At 40.0% G+C, this 26,747-nt stretch overlaps 1 protein-coding gene across 6 annotated transcripts in view; it reads right to left on the bottom strand.

Annotated features, from left to right (window-relative positions):
• Positions 1-26,699, bottom strand: part of wdfy4 (WDFY family member 4) — a 75,428-nt gene extending 48,729 nt beyond the window's left edge. For 4 of the 6 annotated variants that reach the window (XM_062058207.1, XM_062058211.1, XM_062058212.1 and 1 more), the window contains exons 1-25: positions 24,865-25,097; positions 24,638-24,758; positions 22,441-22,695; positions 17,913-18,024; positions 17,588-17,697; positions 17,020-17,139; positions 16,759-16,948; positions 14,072-14,261; positions 13,673-13,833; positions 12,578-12,810; positions 12,373-12,512; positions 10,833-10,963; positions 10,577-10,678; positions 9,220-9,410; positions 7,753-8,474; positions 7,583-7,673; positions 7,299-7,513; positions 7,148-7,224; positions 5,416-5,644; positions 4,519-4,595; positions 4,223-4,441; positions 1,183-1,361; positions 874-1,105; positions 644-795; positions 461-572 (exon numbers count right to left, since the gene is read on the bottom strand). In XM_062058207.1, coding sequence (XP_061914191.1) covers positions 461-572; positions 644-795; positions 874-1,105; positions 1,183-1,361; positions 4,223-4,441; positions 4,519-4,595; positions 5,416-5,644; positions 7,148-7,224; positions 7,299-7,513; positions 7,583-7,673; positions 7,753-8,474; positions 9,220-9,410; positions 10,577-10,678; positions 10,833-10,963; positions 12,373-12,512; positions 12,578-12,810; positions 13,673-13,833; positions 14,072-14,261; positions 16,759-16,948; positions 17,020-17,139; positions 17,588-17,697; positions 17,913-18,024; positions 22,441-22,695; positions 24,638-24,658 — 4,261 coding nt within the window. In that variant the 5' untranslated portion in view covers positions 24,659-24,758; positions 24,865-25,097. Of the gene's footprint in view, positions 1-460; positions 573-643; positions 796-873; positions 1,106-1,182; positions 1,362-4,222; positions 4,442-4,518; positions 4,596-5,415; positions 5,645-7,147; positions 7,225-7,298; positions 7,514-7,582; positions 7,674-7,752; positions 8,475-9,219; positions 9,411-10,576; positions 10,679-10,832; positions 10,964-12,372; positions 12,513-12,577; positions 12,811-13,672; positions 13,834-14,071; positions 14,262-16,758; positions 16,949-17,019; positions 17,140-17,587; positions 17,698-17,912; positions 18,025-22,440; positions 22,696-24,637; positions 24,759-24,864; positions 25,098-26,488; positions 26,506-26,594 lie in introns of those variants that run through there. The other 2 variants (XM_062058208.1, XM_062058209.1) reach the window with 2 other exon arrangements.
• Positions 26,700-26,747: the final 48 nt, after the last annotated feature.

The following is a 26,747-nucleotide window of genomic DNA, read 5'->3' as shown; positions in this document are numbered from 1 at the left end:
TGACGGGTCTGACAACTTCCGGCGCCCCTTACAGAAAAGGTGAGAAAGAGGTAAACGCTTGGGGGGTGGGGGGATTCAGTCTAAGCCTGGGCCCCTGGAGAGGGGGTCCAGACTGAGGCCAAGAAAAAAACCCTCATAGCCATAGCACACATAAGCATGTGTGTAAGAGGAAAACATCAAACATCAAAGAACACAAATGACATTAAAAACATTAAAAGAGCAGAGCTGATGCAACCATACATTTCTACATACAGTTACAAAAGTCAAACAAAACAAAAACATATACACTGTGGTGGCCTCTGCGGTGTTTCACACCATCGTCTGCTGGGGTGGGGTGAGCATGGCCAGAGTCAGGAGCAGACCCAACAAAGCAAACAAGAGAGCCGACTCCAAGGCAATGTGTTTAGACAGTATAACGACAGGAAATATTTCAGTAAAATAAATCATATATAAAACTGACCATAATGTCCAACCAGGGCTGCTCCGATTGTGCGGGCTGTCCCACTTAAGTGCTGACTAATGTTGTGAGCCAGGAACACTGGAGTGGACTGGTCTCGAGAAGTTATCCCCAGCTGGAATTAGACAGCACGACTCGTAAACACATACCCAATTAGCATTGAAAGAGCGTTCCAGCTGAACGAACCTCTTTAGCAATCAGTCTGCAGTCAACTTCATTATATTTCTCTCGGATCTGCACCACAGTCGTTAATGTGGAAACTGCTGGGTTGATGCCAAATGTGATCCTCTCCTCAGGAACCAGCTGAAGAGGGATAGACTCGACTTCTGGATTGTGATCTGCTACATCCATCAGCAGGTAAATCACACACCAAAAAAAACACTTTACAGGTTGAATTACAACATCATAGGACCTGCCTTTGTCGCACAGAGCCAGAAAGTTGCCCAAGTAAGAAGTGCCTTGAGAGTACATGACTTTCACAACCTCAGGGCTTAAAGCCGTCTCAAAAAGATAGGAAGTTCCGACCCTCCACACAAGAGCAGCATGTTCCTTCCAAAGAGCGGGCGTTCCGATCAGTCCATACACGTCAATCACAGCCGTGGGGTCCATGTAGACATACTTGCCTGGGAATGGCTGAATGTATCTCATCTGAATAAGAACACAAACACATGAAGCGGTAATCTGCTATATTTCAACGCTTTAATGTCTCTCTTTTCCCGCCGTACCTTTCCAGTCCCTACTGCTTTGCCGTTGAAGTAGGCGGAAGCCACGCAGCTTTTTTTCACGTCTTTTGCCATGACCACAACAAGATGGTGCCACTGACCTGGAACAAGCAAGCTGGAACAACGGAACCTCAGTGAGGTGGGCAAAGAGGTTGGGGTGCCCAATTCTGGCTCCATCATATCTGTAGATAAAAGTCAAGTCAAAGGTCCATAGTAAACCTGGGTCATATTAGATCTGATAGCTCAGTTACAGCTAATTTTTATTACCTATTCTGTGTTATATGTGTTTTATGTTGCATGATTGTGCCAAGAAAAATTCCTAATTGGTGAACCCGTTCTCAAACAATGGCAATAAAAACTATTCTGATTCTGATTACAGTACAAGTACACTGTTCACATTTTTGCAACTATTTTTGTTGCAGTATATCTTCTCTGGGACAATACTATACAAATTAAACTTGTGTATAAAATAGTCAGTGTACAGCTTGTAGCACATTATAGATTGACTGAAAAAGGACTTAACACACAGCCATGATTGTGTAAATCAGGGATCCCCAAACTTTTTGACTCGGGGGCCGCCATGGGTTAAAACAATTTGGCCGGGGGCCGGGCTGTATATATACATAAATACATATACATATATATATATATATATATATATATATATATATATATATATATATATATATATATATATATATATATATATATATATATATATATATATATATATATATATATATATGTGTGTATATACACATACATACATACATACATATATACAGTATATATATATGTATATATATATATGTCAAATGTATTTATATATATAAACATATATGTATGTATATATGTATTTATATATATGTATATATATACATATTGACTGAAAGAGTGCGCTGCGCACTTGTCGGGCAGTGTCGGGCAAGCGCACTTGTCACGTGCTCGCCCGACACTGCGAGTGAGTGATGTCACGTTATTGATGGGAAAATGCATTTTTAGACAATATGATTTGCCTGAGCGGCTAGGAGACACAGAGAGTAATAAGCGGGTAGAAAATGGATTAGAAAGGACAGATTTAAAATAATAATAAAGAAAAATGTATATATAAATATATATATTTATTTTTTTAACTTGGGACTTCCTGCGGGCCGGATTTTGGACGCTGTCGTGCTATATCCGGCCCACGGGCCGTAGTTTGGGGGCCCATAGTCTAAATAGCTGGCAATACTAGTGAATAGCAAGATAATTGTGACATTCCTACAAACATGGTGGTAGCATAACGGTCTGAGGCGCAGGAGTGCTGCTGGCAATGAGTAGCTCTGGTCCATTGAGGGGAAACATAAATTCCAACATGTACTGTGACATTGTGAAGCAGAGCATGATCCCTCTTGAGAAACCCAGAGGCTGGTGGTAACATGATGCGGAGCTCAAACACATCTCCAAGATGACAAGTGGCTTGCTTAAAAAAATCATATTGTGATTTTTTTCAACACTTCCTTGTGGTCTACATCAGTGGTCCCCAACCTTTTTGTATCTGCGGACCGGTCAACGCTTGAAAATTTGTCCCACGGACCGGGGGGTGTTTTTTTTTTTTTTTTTTCATAAAAAATACAATCATGTGTGCTTACGGACTGTATCCCTGCAGACTGTATTGATCTATATTGATATATAATCTATATATTGTGTTATTTATGTTGGTTTACTAAAAAAAAAAAAAAAACCAAAAGTAATAATAAACATTTTAAAAAAAACAAATTTTTTAAATTTTTTTTTTATTATTACTTTTTTTTTTTCTTCTTGTGCGGCCCGGTACCAATCGGTCCAGTGGTTGGGGACCACTGGTCTACATGACATGTAATGGTGATTCTTTGGTCAGAATTTTGTTTTACAAACCATCTTAAAGCCACTTTCTGACCGTCTCTTCAAAATGTACCATTTTGCAATCTTATTTACGTGGTGAAGACCTCCTCCAGAGCCAAGCCCCCTTCAACTGCGTCTCCACCCTCTCAGCCATGTTGTAGTTTTTAGCGCTTCCATTTGGAGTCTATTGACAGATATAAGTTGGAACTATATGCTACTTTTTATGGCAACAGCGGTGGATTTTAGCACACATGCGCATGTACAAGGCTGCTGCATGCCAATCTGCTGACATAACAAAGGCAAAATACGAAACTAAAGTCTCAAATTCCAAACGGCTCGTTTGGAGCAAGTTTGGAAGAAGGCAAGATAGTTTTAGAAATATCTCTGCCATGCCTCCATGGCTTGATTTACATTTTTCAGGACATATCCCAAATACACAAAAACAGATGCCAACAGGTAAGAAAAGTTGATTTTGCATAATAGGAATCCTTTAAAAAGATGATGTTGAAGGACTGGCCAAGTATGTTTCCTGTAGACCTCAAATAAACATCCTCAGGCAGAAAGAAGGAGGAATGCTAGGTGTCTTAACGTCAACGGCTGTACCAGTGATGTCATCATAGAGGAGTGGAAGAGGATTCCAGTAACAACCTGAGCAGCTATGGTGAATTCCATGGCCAAGAGGATTAAGCGGTGCTAGATAACACTAAATATTCACACAATTTAGACAAGTTCACTGTAGGGTGTACTCACTTGTGTTTCCAGCTATTTAGACTATAATGGTTTGTGTGTCGGCTTACTTTCAGAGCATGAATTGATTACGTGGACCCCCGACTTAAACAAGTTGAATAACTTATTCGGGTGTTACCATTTAATGGTCAATTGTACAGAACATGTACTGAAATGTGCAATCTACTAATAACATTTTCAATTAATCAATCAAAAAGCACCGTAACTCTATACTCCCATACAAGCTGCACACTGACTAGTCTAACGTACATCAAAGTTTCATGTGAATATTGCTGTTTTATATAATCTTATATGACACTTATACTGTATTGTCCCTTCAGAAGACATTAAAATGGTCGCTAAAATGTAAAAGGGTTTACTTTTATGAGAAAGTGTCATGTGTATTGTAGACAGTGAACATACATTGAATAAACCACATCCAAATATATCTTACCCAAGTAAGTGAAAGCTTCCTCCTCAGTGGACAGGACCAGACAGCCATCAAAGGCAGAGAAAGAGACAGACAAGCAGATGTACTGTTGCTCTGTCCGTGACATGTGGCGAACAATTGTCAGGAGTCGGATTGGGTGTGAATCACACGCTGAACTAAACCTATTGATCTGGAACCAGCAGGAAAAGGAGAGACCGGCTGTGGGAGGGAAACCCCGGCAGTCTAATAAAATGAAAGAGACACGAGACATTAGATTTATTCATAAACACGTTACACCTGTTTAATATTTAGACTCTCACCTCCTCCTATTCCACCAGTTGAGATGGAATCGGCTGTCACTCCCTTCACTGTTGCCAGAGAGGGCAGGAATAGGCAGCTGTAAAGCACAAAGACATACCGTAATGCTATTAGTATTTTTTTAATGTACAGTACCTGCACTGCAGCATGTGACATTTGAATACATTTATCTAGCGCAGGCCTGGGCAATTATTTTGATTCAGGGGGGCAAATTTAGAAAAATAAATGTGTGTGGGGGCGGGTGTATCTGATTTTTTGGAACACTAATACAAAACCTCACAATAACGTCTGTTTGAATGCTAAAAACGTTATTACAGACCGCCTGAAACAACGGAATGGAATTTTAATTTTTTTTACTGAATGAGACTCTCAGAATGTACATGAAAATAAAGAAGGTGGGATTTACAATATTAACTATGAACAATAGAACACTGAATATTGACAACACATGAACGTCACACCCCCTCTCGATCGACATATTTTACAATCAAGCGAAACGCAACAAAAATGCAACAAACACAACAAAATATGAACGTGAAGGGTAAAAAACAACAACCTACAATCTGATATGTCTGATATATCACTACGCTTAAGAACATTCTTGTAAAAATCGGTGACTTAGATTACCATAGTAACTAATATATAATGCAAACGCGCAGATTCCAACCATTGAAAAACTTTGTATGGTTTAAGACTTACGGTCATTTGAAAACATCACTGCACATTATAATGGCAGCTATAGTTTCGATCTTAAAGATCTAAAACAATTATTTGGGAATGTCCGGCGGGCCAGATTGGAAAGCTTAACGGGCCACATGCGGCCCTCGGGCCTTAATTCGCCCAGGTCTGATCTAGCGCTAGCCATCACCAATTTAAGCAATACAACCTTAGTGACTCACCCATAGCCATTCTCACTCATGTCAAACTCTACAAACGCAGGTGTGGCGGAGATTCGATGAGGCCGAAATGTCCGCGGTGCCGTCATGGACACCAGACTGATGAGCTGTTGGGCAGTAATGGTGGGACCGGCCGGGAATTCGCTGCAGGTCGGCGACTCTAACAGGCTGGAGGCTCGCTTTATTGTTCGCACTGTGGACCCTGCAACAGTGTCTGCCTTTGTGCCGAGATCTGGAGGAAGCAACACAAGCAAAATGTGATGATTGAAACCGCAAATTAAATGTAAAGATGACTCAGAACTAGAGATGGCCGATAATATCGGACTGCCGATATTATTGGCCGATAAATGCTTTAAAATGTAATATGGGAAATTATTGGTATCAGTTTCAAAATTATCGGTATCGGTTTCAAAAAGTAAAATGTATGACTTTTTAAAACGCCGGTGTGTACACGGACGTAGGGAGAAGTACAGAGCGTCAATAAACCTTAAAGGCACTGCCTTTGCGTGCCGGCCCAGTCACATAATATCTACGGCTTTTAACACACACAAGTGAGTGCAATGTATACTTGGTCAACAGCCATACAGGTCACACTGAGGGTGGATGTATAAACAACTTTAACACTGTTACAAATATGCGCCACACTGTGAACCCACACCAAACAAGAAGGACAAACACATTTCGGGAGAACATCCGCACCGTAACACAACATAAACACAACAGGAAAAATACCCAGAACCCCTTGCAGCACTAACTCTTCCGGGACGCTACAATATACACCCCTATAACACAAAGTCAACACTAAATTTAGTCTTTAAACATTTAGAATAAATGGCACCTACACACTTTTCCTTATGCAGACCTTTATGGAAAAAGTTTGGATGACCCCGATCTAAGCTTTGAGTTCAATATTACAGTCAGGGCCAAAGGTTTTTTAATAACTCTTTTTCTCCTTGCTATTTCCAAAAAAAACATTTCACGTGTCTGTTATATACTGAAATAATACGTAATTTCTGTGGGACCACGACAATTAAGCAGCAATGTTATTAAAGTACACAATCTAAGTCACTCACTGCCAAAACTTTTGGTCCCCTATAATGCAAATTTGACTAATATTGATGTTCTAACAGTAATGTAGCCCATGTTTACGCCCACCACTTCATGGAGGACTTTCGTAAAAAAGCAGGCTTTGCTACAAATCCTAAAATAACACCTGCATCTCTGACCAAAGTTAGTCAGCTCTGTTTAAAGCTAGTGATAGTGGTCAGAGACGTTCGGTCATTTTGTATTTCTTCAGCAAATAGGCTAACTTAGCATGACGTTGCTGTTAAAAAGTGACTATAATTAGCACTGTAGTTTACATAACAAAGCTGATGCTACTGTTGTTTGTGTCCGTAAGTATGTGTTATATGTCATCTGTTACATTGGACATGCGAAGAAATACAGTGTATATGTATAAAGCAGCCACACGCTGTTGGAGACAGGTGTAGACAAACAACAGCTCATAAGCGTTAAAGCTACAGACACACAAAACGGCTTGATCCCAGTAATGATCAAAAGGAACACTTTTAAACTGAATTACAGCATCATGGCTAGATTTTGGCCAACACACTTCAATAGATTGTTATGAGGCCTCTGAGACATATCTAGAATTGTTGAAAAATAGCGTATTGGGACCTTTAATGTAATATAAAACAAAGAGAGTGTCATTGTCACAAAGTAACATATACAGTACCAGCTACTTCTCCTGGTTTGGATGGCACTTTCGCCTTGTCTGCCAAGCACAGAGGGTCTCCTAAACATAGAAATTTTCTGAAAAAGGAAACAAACTTAATAAGAATAAGGATCCTGTTCAAAAAGATTATTTTGGATGAAGCATATCTAACCTGAAGACTGAAGGTGTGATGGCCTGGGAGGAGAGCTTCTCCAAGATTCTTGTAACAGTCAGATGTAAGGGGTGATGAGGATCCAGCAGCATGCTGCGGCAGTGAGTCAGGACCGTGGAGATAAGCCCTCCTTCACACATCATCTGACGGTTTCGCTCCGACTTGGCCGCCGCCTGAACGTGATTCGCCACTGCGAGCTGGACCTCTGTTGAGAGCTGAGCAAAGGAGAGGAATTGAGTCAAACCTTGAAAGTAGTCGTGAGATGATGTCAAACAAAAAGATACCTGCGTGTCCTCAGGAGTAAAAACTGATGTGAGGAGAGTCATGATGATTCGAATAGCTCCGGGGTGAAGTGTGACATGCTCACAAGTGAACCTAAATACCAGAAAATATTGTTAATGTTTTGTAGAGCTTCAATTTAGGCCTGTTTCAACATGTGAGGAAAAATAAGCACCTCGACTGGGAATTGGAGCGGACTGTGGATATGCTGGTTCCTGTGGATCGATATTTCCCTTGCATGTCCTCCAAAGGTGGCTGGACATGCCCCATATGGACAGGAGGTGATGCTGAACGCACCCCTTTGTGCCCTGTTGAGCTGTTTATTTCCATTATGTCCCGGTCAAACCCATTCTCAGGTTCTAACCCAAAGTTGAAGTCCAGAGGGGAGCAATGGCCTGTAGCAAAGTAGTCAAGATAGGAGAGGAGCCTAATACAAGTCCGGAGAGTGACTGGGAGGTGGACAGATGGGGAGGAGGGACCTGCGGGGACCTCTTCTGCTAACTCAACAAACTGATAGAAGCTTTTTCCAAGAGGCTGGTGGTCTTCTGCGGTCTTGACAAAGCATCTTGCCTCTGCCTCCCACCTGCTCCTCTCTAAGCTTTCAGCGTGGAAGCAGCCCAGCTGGAGGAGAGCCTCAGCCAGCCTTTCGTAAAAGCCGCCGGTCTGAAAAAAGTGTGCATTCACCACGTGAAGATGAACTGCGGAGGCTAATATGTGGAGGGCGAGAAGGATGAGGTCAAGAAGGGGTCGACGTTCGACGGACTGCCACGCTTCTCCCCGAGGAGGGTCGGCCAGAGCGCCTTCCATGTCGAGCACGAGTGAGAGAATTCCCGTGAAGCCGCCAGCCCGTCGGAAAGCGTCCCAGCTATTTGGGCTCTGCAGCACCTTTAGCACAGACTGTAAAACAGACAATTTGACATAAAATGCAGGTATTATACATTAACCTCAGAGTACATTTCTACACAAAGCTTTCGGCTTTTGAAATGTGCTGAAGTCAATTAAAACAGGGTGATGAAAAATAGATGAAACATATAGATATATCATAAATCATTTCTGGTAAATAGTTTTGGGAGGTCAAGTAAATCACATTAGCTTTATTCAATTTGGAGAGCTAATCCATCAGGTAGGTAAAGTGTGAGGCATAACGCAGGGGTAAATGTGATTAAGTGAAACCGGAGTAATCACAATGGCTCTCAACACTTGGCAACCCGGGTCAGACCCAATCTGATTGCCACCTGCTTTAACCGCGTTAGCACAAACAACACACACGGGCAATATACACAATATCTGCAAGTAAGAGCGCCTCTCATTGCCATCTATAAAAAAAAATGGACACATACAGTAGGTGTGTAACCTCGTTAAGCCTAATCGCATTTCGGGCCCATTCACCGATCGGATAGCGACACGGCACAATGCTGCTAGCCTAATCAAATCCAGTTCTGAGTTAACAGCTAAACCTGCTTTAGCAAATCAATCTGCTTTGTCTCAAATCTAATCAGCGTCCCACATGTAAAGAAAATAAATTTGTTTGCTAATTATATTTTAAGTGCATTACAATTTGTTATGTTTTGATGTGTAGGAGGAGGACAACAAGCTGAAATCACCGTAAGGATGGGCGCGTCGGCATGTGTGTGCACAGTACCTGTAGAAGGTCTCGCTTCAAAGCCAGTTCATGTTGAGTGGAGGAGCACAGGGCTCCTACGGCGGTACTCATGAACTCCTCTGGGTTCAGCTCGGCGAGATGCTCCAAAATGCTCAGAGTGGGAGCCCGATACTGATCTTCGTCCAGGAAGATCTTTATGTATGGGACCATTCCAAGTTCTCGTACAGAAACTGCAGAATTAGAATAGATTCAACTCATTTTATTTTATTTATTTTTTTGTCCTGTCCAGCTTCTCAGGCATATCATATAGTTGATGTAGATGCCCATATCGGCTGTTCAGATTTACTTTACAAAAGAGAAGTGTAGGATACTTCACTTGTTGCCTTATTTGTATTTGACTTTATCAAATATATTTATATTATCAGCTGGTGCAGCCGGGCCGGAGCAAGAGGGGATAGAACGAGAAAAAAAGGAAGACAGAGGGGGAACTTTGGGGACAAGAGGTGGATAAGACAGAGAGACAACAACAACAACAGCAAACACAACAATGACAACAACAACAACAATAGAGCAACATCAGCAAATAGGATATGTACAAATATGATGGTAAAAATGATAGCAAAGAAGCAGTTAGCGGAATAAATAATAATACAGAAATGACAATGAGCATTATTACACTACAAATGGAGCAATACAAATATAGCGCTATCGATAATGAACAATACCAATAACTTACCTCTATTATCAACAATATAGTTGTTCAAATGCAACAATACATATACGTAATGATAACTAGAGATACAAAAGAAAGCAGAAAAATGGAGGGGAAGAAAGAGAAGCAACCAATATTAACCTTGTAGATTGTTATAGTAACAATAGGTTAAGCTTTGTCAGTGTGCCATGTGTTACCCAGTTTTCCCTAGGGCAACAACGTTAATATATGTTTGATGAAACGTGATTATGTGCATGAGTGTATGTATGAATAGATTAAATTCAAATAGCATAAGAAGAAAACTTTTGGCACTTTACACTACACATCATTTCTGGGTCCTTTGTTCGAAACATTTTTATGCACTTTAGGAATTTGACATCCGACTTAGCAAGATTCTTTTGCTGATGAATGAAAGTTGGAGGGTGATAAGTTGAAATTTTCCAAAGAGGAATTGAGGGTAATTGAATGTTCTGACCTTTCACCTTAGACACAACAGCCATCGTAGGTCAGATAGCAATATATAGACAAAACATGTATAAGGGTTGTTATTGTGACTTTGAACATACAGTAATGTGAGTTGATTTACCCTTTGACCTGAGCTACTTTGTGCGTTGCATTCAATAAAAAGGTTGAACCCGAACACAATCAATAAACACATATTATTATTAGGGGTGACCTTTGTACCTGTGTTCTTAATTGAACGCAGAGTAAGGGTAGACACAAGTTGAAGCATACAAGCGGTGAGTAACATGTCGTTGTCCTCCACACATGGCGGCTGCTGTGCATCTAAGAAACACAAGACCAATGCCTCAGAGTCAATACATTTCTGGTTAAATGTGACTCACTGTGACTGACACAAGTAGTCCATGTAGCTCAATGCCACTCTGTAATGGTAGTTATGGAGTTCACTCATGAGGGTGAGTCATACTTTGTCTCCTACCTAATTGAGCAGTGGAGACAACGCCAGCCTTCCGGATGATCTTGGCTCTCCTGCGAAGTTCCACCAGCAGCATCTCCAGGAGGCCCCAGTCGCTTAGCACCTCCGCTAGCATACCGCTGTGCACGGTCATCCTACACAAGCGTGCGAAAATGTTTTCAACCAACAAACGCTGAATCCAAATACTGTGGTTGCCTTAATAAAGCAAAGAAGGCTCAGTTTTTATTGACATCGAGAATAATTTATGTAACAACACAGTGGCAATGTTGGTTGACTTCAAAGGTGTTATGATTTCAAAACTAATTTTCTGAAAGGAAATAGTGAGTTTATTCTTTCCAGATTCAAACATTTGCCATCATAAAAAGCAATGTTTTAAATAACACTTTAAAAATTACTACAATACTTACTACCATAGTTTATTACAAACTAGCATACAAATGTAAATATACTGTTAGTTAACCATTGTATATAGTAAACAAAATCATCCTTACTACTCATCCTTTGAAGATTTCTAACTGTAGGAGCCTAAATGTTGTTTAAGATAATTTACAATTTATGGAAGGTGCTTTATGTTTATTCAGCCAAAATGGGACTATTTACTTTATTTGCATGCTTAGAATAATTATAAGGTACACTTTATTTGTAATTATTACATTTGTCTAAATCATTTGATGACGTAACTGTTTAATTGCATATATGGCGGAAGGATCTGTGTGGTAATATGGTTTGGACACAAGGTATTATGGGTAATGGCAGTCAGGTATGGTGGAATCGAGCCACACAGTTTTTTGACCTTACTCTTACTTTCTAACTCTTTCTTACTGTAACAAACTCGCTTTATTTTGCCATTCATTTGTTCCCACATCGTTATTGTTTTATGTTTTTAAGGATTAAGTTGACAAGTAAACGATACAAAACGAAGAGGAGCGTCTGGCGTTTTGTTTGTTGTTGCCGCAGCAAGCCGGAGCAGGAGAAAGTAGACAAGCATCAAGCTAAGGCTTCATTAGGAAACTACACTAACATACATGTAAGTATAAGAAACATAATTACATTAGTTTTTAATGTATTGCACGTTTTGAACAGAGCAAACACTTTCCTGTGTTGTGGTAAGTTTAATTTCTGGGTACGTGGTTATCATCACATTGTCCTCTTTTGCATCACAATAAAAACACAAAAAGCTCCCCCACACAAAAAAAACACACTTAAGGGTGTTCATCCTTTACATAGATGATCACCAAGGTGATGATTTCAGGATTCATCTCACTTAATGACTCTTTGAACTCCGTTTTGTTAAACCTTAGAGGCATGTTTTCAGCTGTGTAATGATAAAAGGTACCCAAAATACATTATTGCAACTCACAACCATAATAGTAAACCTGTTGTTAAATGCATGCCTTTTGGAGAGTGTCAAACAAAACTGAGCGTTATTGTTCTTGAAACAATACTATCAGTGCATGTGAGCCAAATGTTGTAATGATGAGTATAAACGTTTGTAGAGTGTACATCAACCAAGAGGTCAATAAAACAAATGTACACTGCTCACCTGTGAAAGCTTTTAATGGTTGCCACTCCAAACTCCGCCCCTCCTTCCCCTGCAGCCAGTGCCCCCGACCAGCTCTGCTTTAAGATGCCTAGTACTACCCGCAATGCCTCATGGGGGATGTAGTTTAGCTTGAATATGACCTGCAGAAGACCAAGCATCAGCATCACATGAACAACCCAGTAAAATAAAAATAGTTCCAGCTCACCATCTCTAGCATTGAAAAGAACATTGCTTGGACCGCATCTGGTTTGCGCCAGACACACGCAGCCAGTTGGGCCATGGTCTGGACAGTCCACTCCGAAAGGAAGAAATTAGCTTTGTCCCTCTCCCAAATAATCTGAAAGGTTCTCAGAATCTGGCAGCACAGGAGAGGATCCTGGCAACGCAGCAAGGAGGTTTGCAGAAGCTGTAAGGCAGGTAGGTTCTTAACTGAAGAACCTGGAGAAAAAAGCAGTAGTGCATCAACTTATGAAAAGTGGTCCTGGTGATTTAGGACGTATTGTATTTATCCCAATGTTCTATTTATTTCAATGAGACCAAGGTTAACACAGTCAGAAGCCTTCAATAAGAGTTTTTTTGTCAAGGTCAATTGTTATTAGAGTCACAGAGCCTACAGTATAACATCAAACACACGCTGAACATTGTAAACAAATCGAGTTGCATGTACATAGATAGATAGAAAACGAACAATGGCGCACATATGAATGCAAAGGTAGCATAGAATAATGTGCCTTGATGTGGTTTGTTTGCCACCTTGTCAAAATGTTCACATGGAAGGTATTAGATTAATGCAGCAAACACACCGCTGTTTGTTGTGAGTAAATATACAGTAGCTGCTTAGTAATAGGATTCATGTTCACGCTTAAGTTCAATTGCATCAGCCAACTTAAATAAGATCAATGCAAGACTCCATGAGCTCTGTGATGGAACGAGAGCTTCTCCTTGATGTGATGGATGGCTGCTCAGTGTGCGTTTGTTATGGATGTCAATTTTCTGAGTGTTAAATCTATGGGTGTGTGCATCCATGATAGATGGCCACTTGCAGTAGGCCAGTGGTGAATAGATGTGGGGCATCCTAATATTGTTACAGGGAAAGCCGCCACTTCATCATCCCAGACATAATCACCTCAGCTTCCTGTTAAGCGGAGGGATGCTGCACGCCACAGTGGGGTACAGTGGGCAAATTGAGCAGCCACCCATTCGGAAGTCACACAAATGGAATGATGAGCTCTGAGCTTATGAGTTCAATGAAGACACTATTAGAGGTCAGCTGTAGATAAGTTGTTAAGTTGAGCCGTACCTTTATGGAGCGGAGCCTCAAATCTGAAGCCCGGAGGTTGGGGGTGACTGACACAAAGAGCCACTTTGAGCTCCGTTTTCCCGAGCATGGTGATCGAGGCAATGAGCGCCAGCAGCTCCTCCACAGACTGGAACTGATCCTCTGATACGCCGCCTTCACAACTTTAATGGCATCAGCAGCCATTAAAAATATATCAACAGAATTAGTAGAACAACTCTTTGTAATGAATGGCAAAAGCACTATTCAACTTCATGGGATTGTATTTTAAAACCATGTTATTCCACATTATTCATGAGTATATATCATTGGTGTCTTACATTATATAATTCCAAGATGGTAATAAAGAGTAATTATTTAATTGCCAGTCCTACAATGTGGTTGTTGTTCTTATCTGCTCACCGTTGGAGAATGTTTTCGAGTGCCTCGTAACCATTGTGGGAGTCAAACTCGGTGAAGAGGGCTGGATTGAGAGGATATGTGTCTCGAACAAAGCTAAACACAGCTGTGGCCACCTCAGCTAAAAGCGGACCCGCCACGTCAGTACTGATTCGGGAGAGATTCTGGATGCAGATGCGAATGCAGTTCTTTCCTAAAGAGAGGACACATCATTTATTTGTTACCCAAAACAAATCTACACTACTGAAGTACATATTTGAGGTGATAATAATAATTGATTGGATTTGCTTTTATAAACACTCAAAGCGCTTTACAGTGAAATAACTGATATAGGTATAGCTATGGCTTATATTATCATCAGGTTCTACTACAGAAGTATGTGTAATCCAACACAATAGCTGTTTTAAGACATAGACCAGGGCTATTCAACTAGCGCCCTGGGGGCCAAATCCGGCCCGGGAATGACACCATATCGGCCATCGAGTTCAATTCAAAATTTGGGAGACAAACATTTTTGCAGCAAATTCCTAAAAACACTAGTGTCCCTGTTGTAAAAAGGCATATTGGCAGATCCTTACATTACCATTTTAACCTTGCTAAAAAACAAAGAATACTGGGTTCCAAACTTGTGATTTATATAATTGAGGTGTTCCTCAAGGCACCACTTATAGTCTTCTCCTTTTCGGCAGTTACATTTTTTTTTCCATAAGGTGATTTTGGACCTGTCTTTTTCATCCTTTGGGCTATTCAACTGAAGGCCCGTGAGTTCAGTTCAAAAAACTTGTGAAGAACTCACAGTTTTGCAGAAGATTCTTAATAAAGGCCTACTGAGACCCACTACTACCGACCACGCAGTCTGATAGTTTATATATCAATGATGAAATCTTAACATTGCAACACATGCCAATACGGCCGGGTTAGATTAGTAAAGTGCAATTTTAAATTTCCCGCGAAATATCCTGCTGAAAACGTCTCGGTATGATGACCTCTGCGCGTGACGTCACGGATTGTAGCGGACATTTTGGGACACTATTGTGGCCAGCTATTAAGTCGTCTGTTTTCATCGCAAAATTCCACATTATTCTGGACATCTGTGTTGGTGAATCTTTTGCAATTTGTTTAATGAACAATGGAGACAGCAAAGAAGAAAGCTGTAGGTGGGAAGCGGTGTATTAGCGGCCGGCTGCAGCAACACAAACACGTAGCCGGTGTTTCCTTGTTTACATTACCCGAAAGATGACAGTTAAGCTTTACCATTGGCCTGTGGAGAACTGGGAGAACAGAGACTCTTACCAGGAGGACTTTGAGTTGGATACGCGGTACCGTGAGTACGCAGCTGCGGCTTCCAAACATTTGATCGCTTGCCCGTACGTGCGTGCTGCTATGTGCATGTCACGTGTGTAACTTTGGGGACTTTGTGGAAATATATGTGCTGTATGAACTTTGCGGAGGTGAACGGTACTTTGGGCTGTGGGATTGAGTGTGTTGTGCGGATGTTTGATTTGTATTGGCGGGTTATATGGACGGGAGGGGGGAGGTGTTTGTTATGCGGGATTAATTTGTGGCATATTAAATATAAGCCTGGTAGTGTTGTGGCTAAGAGAGTATATATATGTCTTGTGTTTATTTACTGTTTTAGTCATTCCCAGCTGAATATCAGGTCCCACCCGCCTCTCACAGCATCTTCCCTATCTGAATCGCTTCCACTGCCCTCTAGTCCTTCACTCTCACTTTCCTCATCCACGAATCTTTCATCCTCGCTCAAATTAATGGGGAAATTGTTGCTTTCTCGGTCCGAATCGCTCTTGCTGCTGGTGGCCATGATTGTAAACAATGTGCAGATGTGAGGAGCTCCACAACCGGTGACGTCACGCTACTTCCGGTACAGGCAAGGCTTTTTTATCAGCGACCAAAAGTTGCGAACTTTATCGTCGATGTTCTCTACTAAATCCTTTCAACAAAAATATAGCAATATCGCGAAATGATCAAGTATGACACATAGAATGGACCTGCTATCCCGTTTAAATAAGAAAATCGCATTTCAGTAGGCCTTTAAAAACATTATAGAGTCGTAGATATGATTTTTGATTAGAGTTTTTCCAGAAAGCCTTTACAAACAGCAGAGTGCTCCTGAAACTCTGACAAAATGAATAGTACAAAATCAAATGTCCACTGTAGAGGACACTGATTCTTCGGAATATGCAAACTAATCCCTGAAAGAGGCAATAAACTAGCACGACATCGAGCTCAGAGGTGTTTTAAATATTTTTCGCCTCCTGTGTGGTATAATAAGGTATTACACGTATCAGAAACGGTATCTCTGCACAAGTGTGAGCTGCGCCCAAAAATAACAAACCTTTGGGAAAGACGTCAATCTAATAAACAGTTCTTGTCTTGGACAATATAGGAACATATACAGTAAGTCTATTTCAGTTGTTTCTATTAAAATGGGATGCTAACGTTATAAAGATTTTTCTAATAAAATTGTAAAAATAAGGACATTTTACAGTTTTCTAGCACCAAAAAAGATAAACAGTGCTAGTGAAGCAAAGTGACTTATCTGTAACAAATTTGAGCTTATTTGCCTCTCTGAAATGTGTGATGATATGCTCTTGTATTTTTGATTACTGCAACAAATGCATTTTCTTCCCCAATTAAATCAACGTGTAAAGATGAAGTTTTGCGCTCACCAAGCAGGTTAGGAGTCGTGTTGCTCGTAGCCACAGCAGAAACCGCCTTGAGGACGCGGGAGGCCTGACGCCTCCAAGGGATGCTGGTCTGGTCCCAAAGTGTTGTGAGCCCAATGATGAGGCACTGAAGCTCCTGTGTCTCTACCAGCCGCTCCACATTGACTGGTTGTCTACAAAGTTGGAGGAGAACCTAAAAAAAAGCGAGTCTTATGAAGTCAAAAAGTGCATTGACATCAAGGGGAAGAGTCAGTTAATTTTCACCTGTGTCAGTAGCTCTTGAAAGCTCTCTTTTATGTTCTCCTTTGCTGGCATGCACACGAGAAGATACAAACATTTCACAAGGGCAGCAGGAAGTCCTGGATTTATACATGACAGTATGTCCTACAAACACAAATAAAGTGGAACTAAATGTAGTTAATTGGTGATGGATTATACCTTTAATAACTCCGAAAAGCTATGCATTGTTCTATTTTTTTTAGATATGAGTGCTATTACTAACATGCTGATACACGCAGTGCCCACAAAATCCAATGAGATTCAATACAATAACTGTGCCAAAAACATATCACTTTGATAGGTTGATTTAACAAGGTTATTGTTGTTGTAATTTGCAGTAGTGCGACTTTTTAGAATTTGTTATGCAATGCTTGTAATGACCACTTATGTGAATGAAGGCCCTAAATACTTCCTGTAAGCATTGTTATAATATTGTCAAAGCCACACCATGTAAAGGAAATGCCATTATATTGGGTAAGTGTGACTAATTAAGTGTCCAAGTACTTTCTCTTCCCTAAACGATGACGCGCAAACAGGAACCTAATAAACTTACGGAGCTGTCAGCAGTTAGGAGCAACAGAGATTTAAGCAACAGCCATCCTGGACACTTGGCCTGGTCGTGTTCTGGTTGGAAGAATCGAACAACCTCCTCGCGAGCATCTTCTGCAAACATTAGTTAACATAAGTTAGATCACTTTTCTTCACAAGGAAGCATGCTACTTTGACTTTCTATTCTGAGGAACATGAAAGACGCGAAAGCCTTCTGGAAAAGAGACACAGCATAGATCGAAAAGCAGAAGTAAAAAGAGATGTAGAAAGTCCCTAAAACCAGCAAAGCTGGACCGCGTGTGATAACATGAGGGAGGGTCAGTCACTACCTGCAGGTCTTTCTGCAAGCCTGTTGTGGATGTTATAGATGACGGTGTCTACGGTCACAGCTGCAAGTACCTTCAAGTCCAAACCCTCAAGCCCTCCACCTTCCTCACACACCTGCCATGACAGACAATATTGATGAATTGGATTGAACACACACTATAGACCAGGGGTGCCCAAACTACGGCCCAAGTTAAGGAAGTCACATGTTTATTTTTTAAAATCTGTCCTTTCTAATCCATTTTCTACCGCTTGTTACTCTCGGTGTATCTTAGCCGCTCAGGCAAATTATATTGTCTAAAAATGCATTTTCCCATCGATAATGTGATATCATCGCGCTTGGAGTATATGTATATATATATATATATATATATATATATATATATATATATATATATATATATATATATATATATATATATATATATATATACATATACTCCAAGCGCGATGATATCACATTATCGATGGGAAAATGCATTTTTTGACAATATAATTTGCCTGAGCGGCTAAGATACACCGAGAGTAACAAGCGGTAGAAAATGGATTAGAAAGGACATATATATATATATATATATACACTACCGTTCAAAAGTTTGGGGTCACATTTAAAAAATAAGGACAAACACTGTACTTTTCAATGAAGATGACTTTAAACTAGTCTTAACTTTAACTTTAAAGAAATACACTCTATACATTGCTAATGTGGTAAATGACTATTCTAGCTGCAAATGTCTGGTTTTTGGTGCAATATCTACATAGGTGTATAGAGGCCCATTTCCAGAAACTATCACTCCAGTGTTCTAATGGTACAATGTGTTTGCTCATTGGCTCAGAAGGCTAATTGATGATTAGAAAACCTTTGTGCAATCATATTCACACATCTGAAAACAGTTTAGCTCGTTACAGAAGCTACAAAACTGACCTTCCTTTGAGCAGATTGAGTTTCTGGAGCATCACATTTGTGGGGTCAATTAAACGCTCAAAATGGCCAGAAAAAGAGAACTTTCATCTGAAACTCGACAGTCTATTGTTGTTCTTAGAAATGAAGGCTATTCCACAAAATTGTTTGAGTGACCCCAAACTTTTGAACGGTAGTGTATATATATATATATATATATATATATATATATATATATATATATATATATATATATATATATATATATATACACACACAGCCCGGCCCCCGGCCAAATTTTTTTAACCCAATGTGGCCTCCGAGTTAAAAAGTTTGGGGACCTCTGGTCTAGAGAGACTGTCTTAGGTTTAGACTCTCCTAGGTCAAAACTGTCTTGGCTTAGAATGTCTTAAATCTGGAGTGTTTTAGGGCCAAAGGTGTCGAAGGCCGACATCTTAGACCTACACGGTCTTAGGCCAAAGCCCTCTAGACCAGTGGTCCCCAAAATACGGCCTGCTGGAAGTCCCAAGTTGAAAAAAAATAAAAAATAATAATATATATATATATATTTATTTATTTTATTAATATTTTTTTTAATCCGTCCTTTCTAGTCCATTTTCTACCGCTTGTTACTCTTGGTATCTCCTAGCCGCTCAGGCAAATCATATGGTCTAAAAATGAAATTTTCTATCAATAACGTGACATCAAGTGTGCAGTCTTTCAGTCAATTAGTGCGCGAAGAATATATATATATATATATATATATATATATATATATATATACACACACACACACACACACACACACACACACACACACACACACACACACACACACAGCCCGGCCCCCGGCCAAATTGTTTTAACCCAATGCTGTCCCCGAGTCAAAAAGTTTGGGGAGCCCTGCTATAGACAAATGCCTTTAATTTAATTAATTGGATTAACATTTGTAGCACACTTCACAAAATGAAACCAAACAATGGCGCCTTGTTTACAGGTGCCAGAGCTGCAGCTAAAGCACGTTCTAAGTAACCAGTAAGGCACTATGTTCTCTTTTCACAGGCTTAAGAGGATATCGCATTTCAATGTGTGCTGGTCTTATGTAGCGGTAAATCCCTGACGGGTCATGCCATTGCAGACAAAGCACATTAGAACTTTGAAATCCGGATGCAGATTTAATACAGTTTAGTATTGATTAGGAAGTTGAAAAATCCACAAAATAATCATTACATTTTTTACATCGGATCATGGGTGAGAGTTTGCCTATCCTAGCAATGTCTGGCGAGAGGTGGGTTACACTCTGGACCAGTCGCCAGCCAATCACAGGTTTTGGCTCGTGGCCACATTGGGTTAAAGGAATATGCCCGGGTGGCATATATATATACTGTGTGTGTGTGTGTATATATATATATATATATATATATATATATATATATATATATATATATATATATATATATATATATATATATATATATATATATATATATATATATATATATATATACATATATATATATATATATACTACCGTTCAAAAGTTTGGGGTCACCCAAACAATTTTGTGGAATAGCCTTCATTTCTAAGAACAAGAATAGACTTTCGAGTTTCAGATGAAAGTTCTCTTTTTCTGGCCATTTTGAGCGTTTAATTGACCCCACAAATGTGATGCTCCAGAAACTCAATCTGCTCAAAGGAAGGTCAGTTTTGTAGCTTCTGTAACGAGCTAAACTGTTTTCAGATGTGTGAACATGATTGCACAAGGGTTTTCTAATCATCAATTAGCCTTCTGAGCCAATGAGCAAACACATTGTACCATTAGAACACTGGAGTGATAGTTGCTGGAAATGGGCCTCTATACACCTATGTAGATATTGCACCAAAAACCGGACATTTGCAGCTAGAATAATCATTTACCACATTAGCAATGTATGGAGTGTACTTCTTTAAAGTTAAGACTACGGTAGTTTAAAGTTATCTTCATTGAAAAATAAGGACATTTCAATGTGACCCCAAACTTTTGAACGGTAGTATATATATATATATATATATATATATATATATATATATATATATATATATATATATATATATATATTTGTATAGCCCCCAGCCGTTTATCTTGTGCTTGTCACCACAATATCCCTTTCTTTCTTCCTTTTTTACCTTCATCTGTCTATCCCCTCCTGCTGCCGGCCTGCGAGATGATTTTGTTAAGTATAAAAATTAGCTGAAATTTTTGAATGAAAGAAACTGCTCTTCAAAATGTGTCCACTGGATGTCGTTATAGCAATTTTGTATCCCCTGCCGCAGGAGTTCGCATGACTTCAGAGGCGGCGGAGCTATGTGCCTGGTTAAGATAGAGGACTGGGGACACATCTGGGCGCACATATGCTGAAATAACATGTATCCCCTTCTAACTTCATGTGTGATTTCGGAAATTCACAGGTTGTGTTGTAGATGATGCTACATGTACTGAAGAATTTGGAGGTAATCCTCCTTTTTCATTGTCCCATTTACTCTCTGTAAAGCACCAGATCCATTGGCAGCAAAACAGGCCCAGAGCATAATACTACGACCACCATGCTTGACGGTAGGAATGGTGTTCCTGGGATTAAAGGCGTCACCTTTTCACCTCGAAACATATTGCTGGGTATTGTGGCCAAACAGCTAAATTTTTGTTTCATCTGACATCACATGGACAAAGATAAGACCTTCTGGAGGAAAGTTCTGTGGTCAGATTTTGCTGCCAATGAAACTGGTGCTTTACAGAGAGTAAATGGGACAATGAAAAAGGAGGATTACCTCCAAATTCTTCAGGACAACCTAAAATCATCAACCCGGAGGTTGGGTCTTGGGCGCAGTTGGTTGTTCCAACAGGACAATGACCCCAAACACACGTCAAAAGTGGTAAAGGAATTAAGGTTTTAGAATGGCCTTTCCAAAGTCGTGACTTAAACGTGTGGACAATGATGAAGAAACAAGTCCATGTCAATAAACCAACAAATTTAGCTGAACTGCACCAATTTTGTCAGGAGGAGTGGTCAAAAATTCTACCAGAAGCTTGCCAGAAGCTTGTGGATGGCTACCAAAAGCGCCTTATTATAGTGAAACTTGCCAAGGGACATGTAACCAAATATTAACATTGCTGTATGTATACTTTAGACCCAGCAGATGTGGTCACATTTTCAGTAGACCCATAATAAATTCATAAAGAACCAAACTTCATGAATGTTTTTTGTGACCAACAAGTATGTGCTCCAATCACTCTATCACAAAAAAATAAGAGTTGTCGAAATTATTGGAAACTCAAGACAGCCATGGCATTATGTTCTTTACAAGTGTATGCAAACTTTTGACCACGACTGTATCTACACACTTCTTTAAAAACAATACCAGAGGCTTTTGAATTTCATGCGACAGCTGAGCTAACAGTCGAGATAAATCCACAGAGCACATTGACATTACTCAACAGCAAACATGTGAATGTCACCTCCTGTTATCCTAAACCTTCCCAGGATCCTGACTTGTCCCATCAACCTTTGCTGTGATGCTCACAAACCAAAGCTGTACATTCCATATTGACGGTGTCTGATTCAAGATAAAGAAGATTAAGGAAAGAGTTGCAATACCTGTATATAGAGAGGCAGGACTCTGACCAGACACTCCCACCTTTGCCCTAAAGGGATAGAGTCCCCATTGTGGGTCAAACTTGAGCATTGGTGACTCTCAAGTTCTTGGAGTTGTTCTCGGAGCAACTCAGAGGGTAGAGGGTCTGAGGAGGCCTCTGCTTTCTTCTTGTCCAACTCCAAAGAGACGGACAACTCCCCCGAAGCACTCAGCTCCCCTGTTTCTTTATTGATCCTCTCCCCTTTTATGCTTTCATCCTGGACGGGAGACAAAGACAACGTTTAGAAATCCGCAGCCTCTCGCATCTAATTAGAGAAATTCTCTCCACTTTAAACACTTCACTTTGTACAAATTGATGTGCTACCCCTGAAGCCATGTAAACAATTTTTTTTTTTTTGAGTCACTCAATGAATTGCGATTAAGGCACATGGAAGCACAAAATGACCGTAAATGTCATTTTAATCACTCCAATCATCAAATTTAATACACCTTCAGTCATTTTCTAGCCTCAACTAGTATTGGTTTGGTAGCATCATGTGTTGTCATTTCCAGGTCAAGCACCCCCAAAATTGATAAAGAGATAGAGCGGGAACGCCCAACCTGTATAAAATTGCATTTTAAATTTTACAGGTCCTCAAGGTAACTTCTTATTGTGCAATACTAAGATATTCAAATAACACAGCAGAGCGCTGATAATCGCTAGCTAACTGGCACCTGGTGCGCTGATTGCTTGCTGTAAATTCATAGCTGGAAACTAGAACGCTAATCACTAGCTATCGTAAATGCTAACATGAATATAATACCGAAATCAATTAGTCATGCTAAGTAGTTTTCCTTTTACTTTATAGTGTAAGGTGGAGATTAGCTGATTTGTGTAGGATTTTCATCAGTAGATAATAATACATCATTATTATACTTACTGTATAATTGTTATATTTATTATCTCACCTACTGGGCGTTAAACCTCTCCTGTCTTTAAAAAACTGTGACGGCGCTGTTTTGAACATTAATCAAGGTTCCTTGAACGCACCAGAGTTATGTGCGCAATGCAAAAGTAAAACCATAAGGTTGCCATTTTAAATTGAACAGGTCCTCAAGGTAACTTCTTATTGTGCAATACTAAGATATTCAAATAACACATCAGAGCGCTGCTAATAGCTAGCTAGCTGGCAACTGGTGCGCTGATTGCTTGCCGCGAATTGATAGCTGAAAACTAGAGCGCTAATCAATACCTATCGTAAATGCAAACATGAATATAATAACAAAATCAATTAGTCATGCTAAGTAGTTTTACTTTATAGTGTACGGTAGAGATTAGCTGATTTGTGTAGGATTTTCATCAGTCGATAATAATAAAACATCATTATTATACTTACCGTATTTTCCGCACTATAAGGCGCACCGGATTATAAGGCGCACCTTCAATGAATGGCCTATTTTAAAACTTTGTTCATATATAAGGTGCACCGCATTATAAGGCGCATAGAATAGACGCTACAGTAGAGGCTGGGGTTGCGAGACCTGTTGTGGCTCAATATTGGTCCATATATAAGGCACACCGGATTATAAGGCGCACTGTCAGCTTTTGAGAAAATTGGAGGTTTTTAGGTGCGCCTTATAGTGCGGAAAATACGGTACATAATTTTTGTAGTTATTATTTCACCTACTGGGCGTTGAACCTCTCCGGTCTTTAAAAACTGTAACGCCGCTATTTTGAACATTAATCAAGGTTCTTTGAACGCACCAGAGTTATGTGCGCAAAGCAAAAGTAAAACCATACGGTTGCCATTCCACTGCCATTTCTAAACTACACTACAGTGAGTTGGATTTGTGTTAGTGTGTATTTAAAGACATTTACATTTGTGGTAAAACTGCGGGAATATTAAAAATATATATATATTTTTAAAAAGCTAATCAGCCGAAAATTTCAACCCCCGTCTGCGATAAAGTTGTCACTCAGATCCTTCTCTGTTAACAGACATGTGATTTACATATAGTGGGGATGTCCTTTATAGTCCTATAAAGGCAGCTCACATTCCTCACAAATGCACTGATTCTTTAACATCTCTCATGTGAGAAGCTTCTGTTCCAGTGTGTGTGTGTGTGTGTGTGTGTGTGTGTGTGTGTGTGTGTGTGTGTGTGTGTGTGTGAACACATTTCGTTCAGCTGTCCACATGCACAATTTCAGAAACGTCTTACCTTTGTCAGTGGGAGAGCCATGTGTGCGTCTTAACAGAGCAGTGTGAAGTGTCTTGTGGAGGTCCAGATGAGTTCCTACTCTGTCCACGTTCCCATGTCAAGAGCAAAGGCAAGCGGAGACCTGCAAAGACATGACTGCCGCTTACTGTGCCGTGCTGCTGTAAAAGAGCCCGCCCTCACTAATCTGCAGCATATAGAGTGAACTTTGAACAAGCAGAGTTACTCACATTAGCTGATCAAGTCATGTGCCTTCTTACTTCCCCAGAGAAGCAGAAGTGAAAATGTGTTGTTGGGCTGTTTGGATGAGGCCCTCCCACTCTTAATGCTTTTTATAGAGTTGTACGAGGCTACCTGATATATATTATGACTAATAATGATCACAATGTAGCTAATGTAGCTTCCAATTAAAGATATATGTTCTAAAGTTGTGAATAGAACTGCTGGGATAATACATGAAATTGCAAGAAAGACACAATACATAACTAGAATATACATATAGATTGTAAAGACTGTAAAGTAGCCTTAGCCATAATAACAGAGTACAAAAATACCGCATAAAACAAGCACACCCTATTCACAGGATGTTTTCCCCTTTCTCCAAATAATCTACCTAAAAATATATCAGCATCCCACCCTCTAACAGCATCCTGTTTATGAAATCCCACAATGAAGAGATAAGTGAACGTCACAAACATGACCAACAGTGCCATCTAGCGGGCCAACGCTATAGTACTATCAGCCTAAAAATAGCCAAAAACCACAAAAGGCTTCCGAGGACGCAAAGTAAAAAAAAATGTTTTTAAATAGTCGTCATAGTTGGGTGATATTTTTAGATTGAACAGCAATTATATAAAAATAAAATCCGTAGCATAAGTAATTATTTGCCGATGCGGCGATATTTTATGACGACGACAAATCATACGTCACCTGCTAGGAATCAGATATCATAGGCCAGTGGAGGGCACCTGTAAAGTAGCCTTAGCCTTAATAACGGAGTACAACAATTTGGAGGGGCAATACCGTATAAAATAAGCACACCCAATTCCCAGGAGGTTTCCCCTTTCTTCAAATAATCTACCTAAACATATATCAGCGTCCCACCCTCTACCAGCATCATGTTTATGAAATCCCACAATGAAGAGGTAAGTGAACGTCACAAACATGACCAACAGTGCCATCTAGCGGGCTAACGCTATAGTACTATCCGCGTAAAAATAGCCAGAAAACACAAAAGTCTTTCGAAGACTACAAAGTAAAACTTTTTTAAATTTTTTTAATAGTCGTCATAGTTGCGTGATTTTAGATTGTACAGCAATTATAAAAATAAAATCCGGAGCATAAGCAATTATTTCCCGATGCGGCTAAATTTTATGACGGTGACACCTGCTAGGAATCAGATAGGCCAGTGGAGGGCACCTGTAGGGCACCTGTAAAGTAGCCTTAGCCTTAATAACGGAGTACAACAATTGGGAGGGGAAATACCGTATAAAATAAGCACACCCAATTCCCAGGATGTGTTCCCCTTTCTTCAAATAATCTACCAAAACATATATCAGCGTCCCACCCTCTACCAGCATCCTGTTTATGAAATCCCACAATGAAGAGGTAAGTGAACGTCACAAACATGACCAATAGTGCCATCTAGCGGGCCAACGCTATAGTACTATCAGCCGAAAATGGCCAGAAAACACAAAAGGCTTTCGAAGACGCAAAGTAAACCATTTTTTAAATAGTCGTCATAGTTGGGGGATATTTTTAGTTTGTACAGCAATTATTTTTAAAAAATCCGGAGCATAAGCAATTATTTCCCGATGCGGCGATATTTTATGACGACGACAAACAATACGTCACCTGCATGTGCAAGAGTCATACATTGTCTATATGTATTGTTCCACTTTCAGGATGCGAAAATCATTTTAAAAGTAACAGTATGTGGAGCAATGTGCTTATATTTTACCTCGTTGCTCTAACTGTAATAAATAGTCGCTCCAGTTGTTTAAATGCCATGTTGCTGTCAGCTACCTAGCTTAAACTTGTCTGGGTGAATTAGATGGCAGCGAACACGTGTTGAAGCGCATTACCGCCACCTAGAGGAATATATGATGTAGGA

Source organism: Entelurus aequoreus, linkage group LG09 (assembly GCF_033978785.1).
Source record: "Entelurus aequoreus isolate RoL-2023_Sb linkage group LG09, RoL_Eaeq_v1.1, whole genome shotgun sequence".
NCBI classification, from domain to species: Eukaryota; Metazoa; Chordata; class Actinopteri; order Syngnathiformes; family Syngnathidae; genus Entelurus; species Entelurus aequoreus.
Note: the sequence above shows the minus strand (reverse complement) of the source record. Positions and strands in the feature narration are given on the sequence as shown.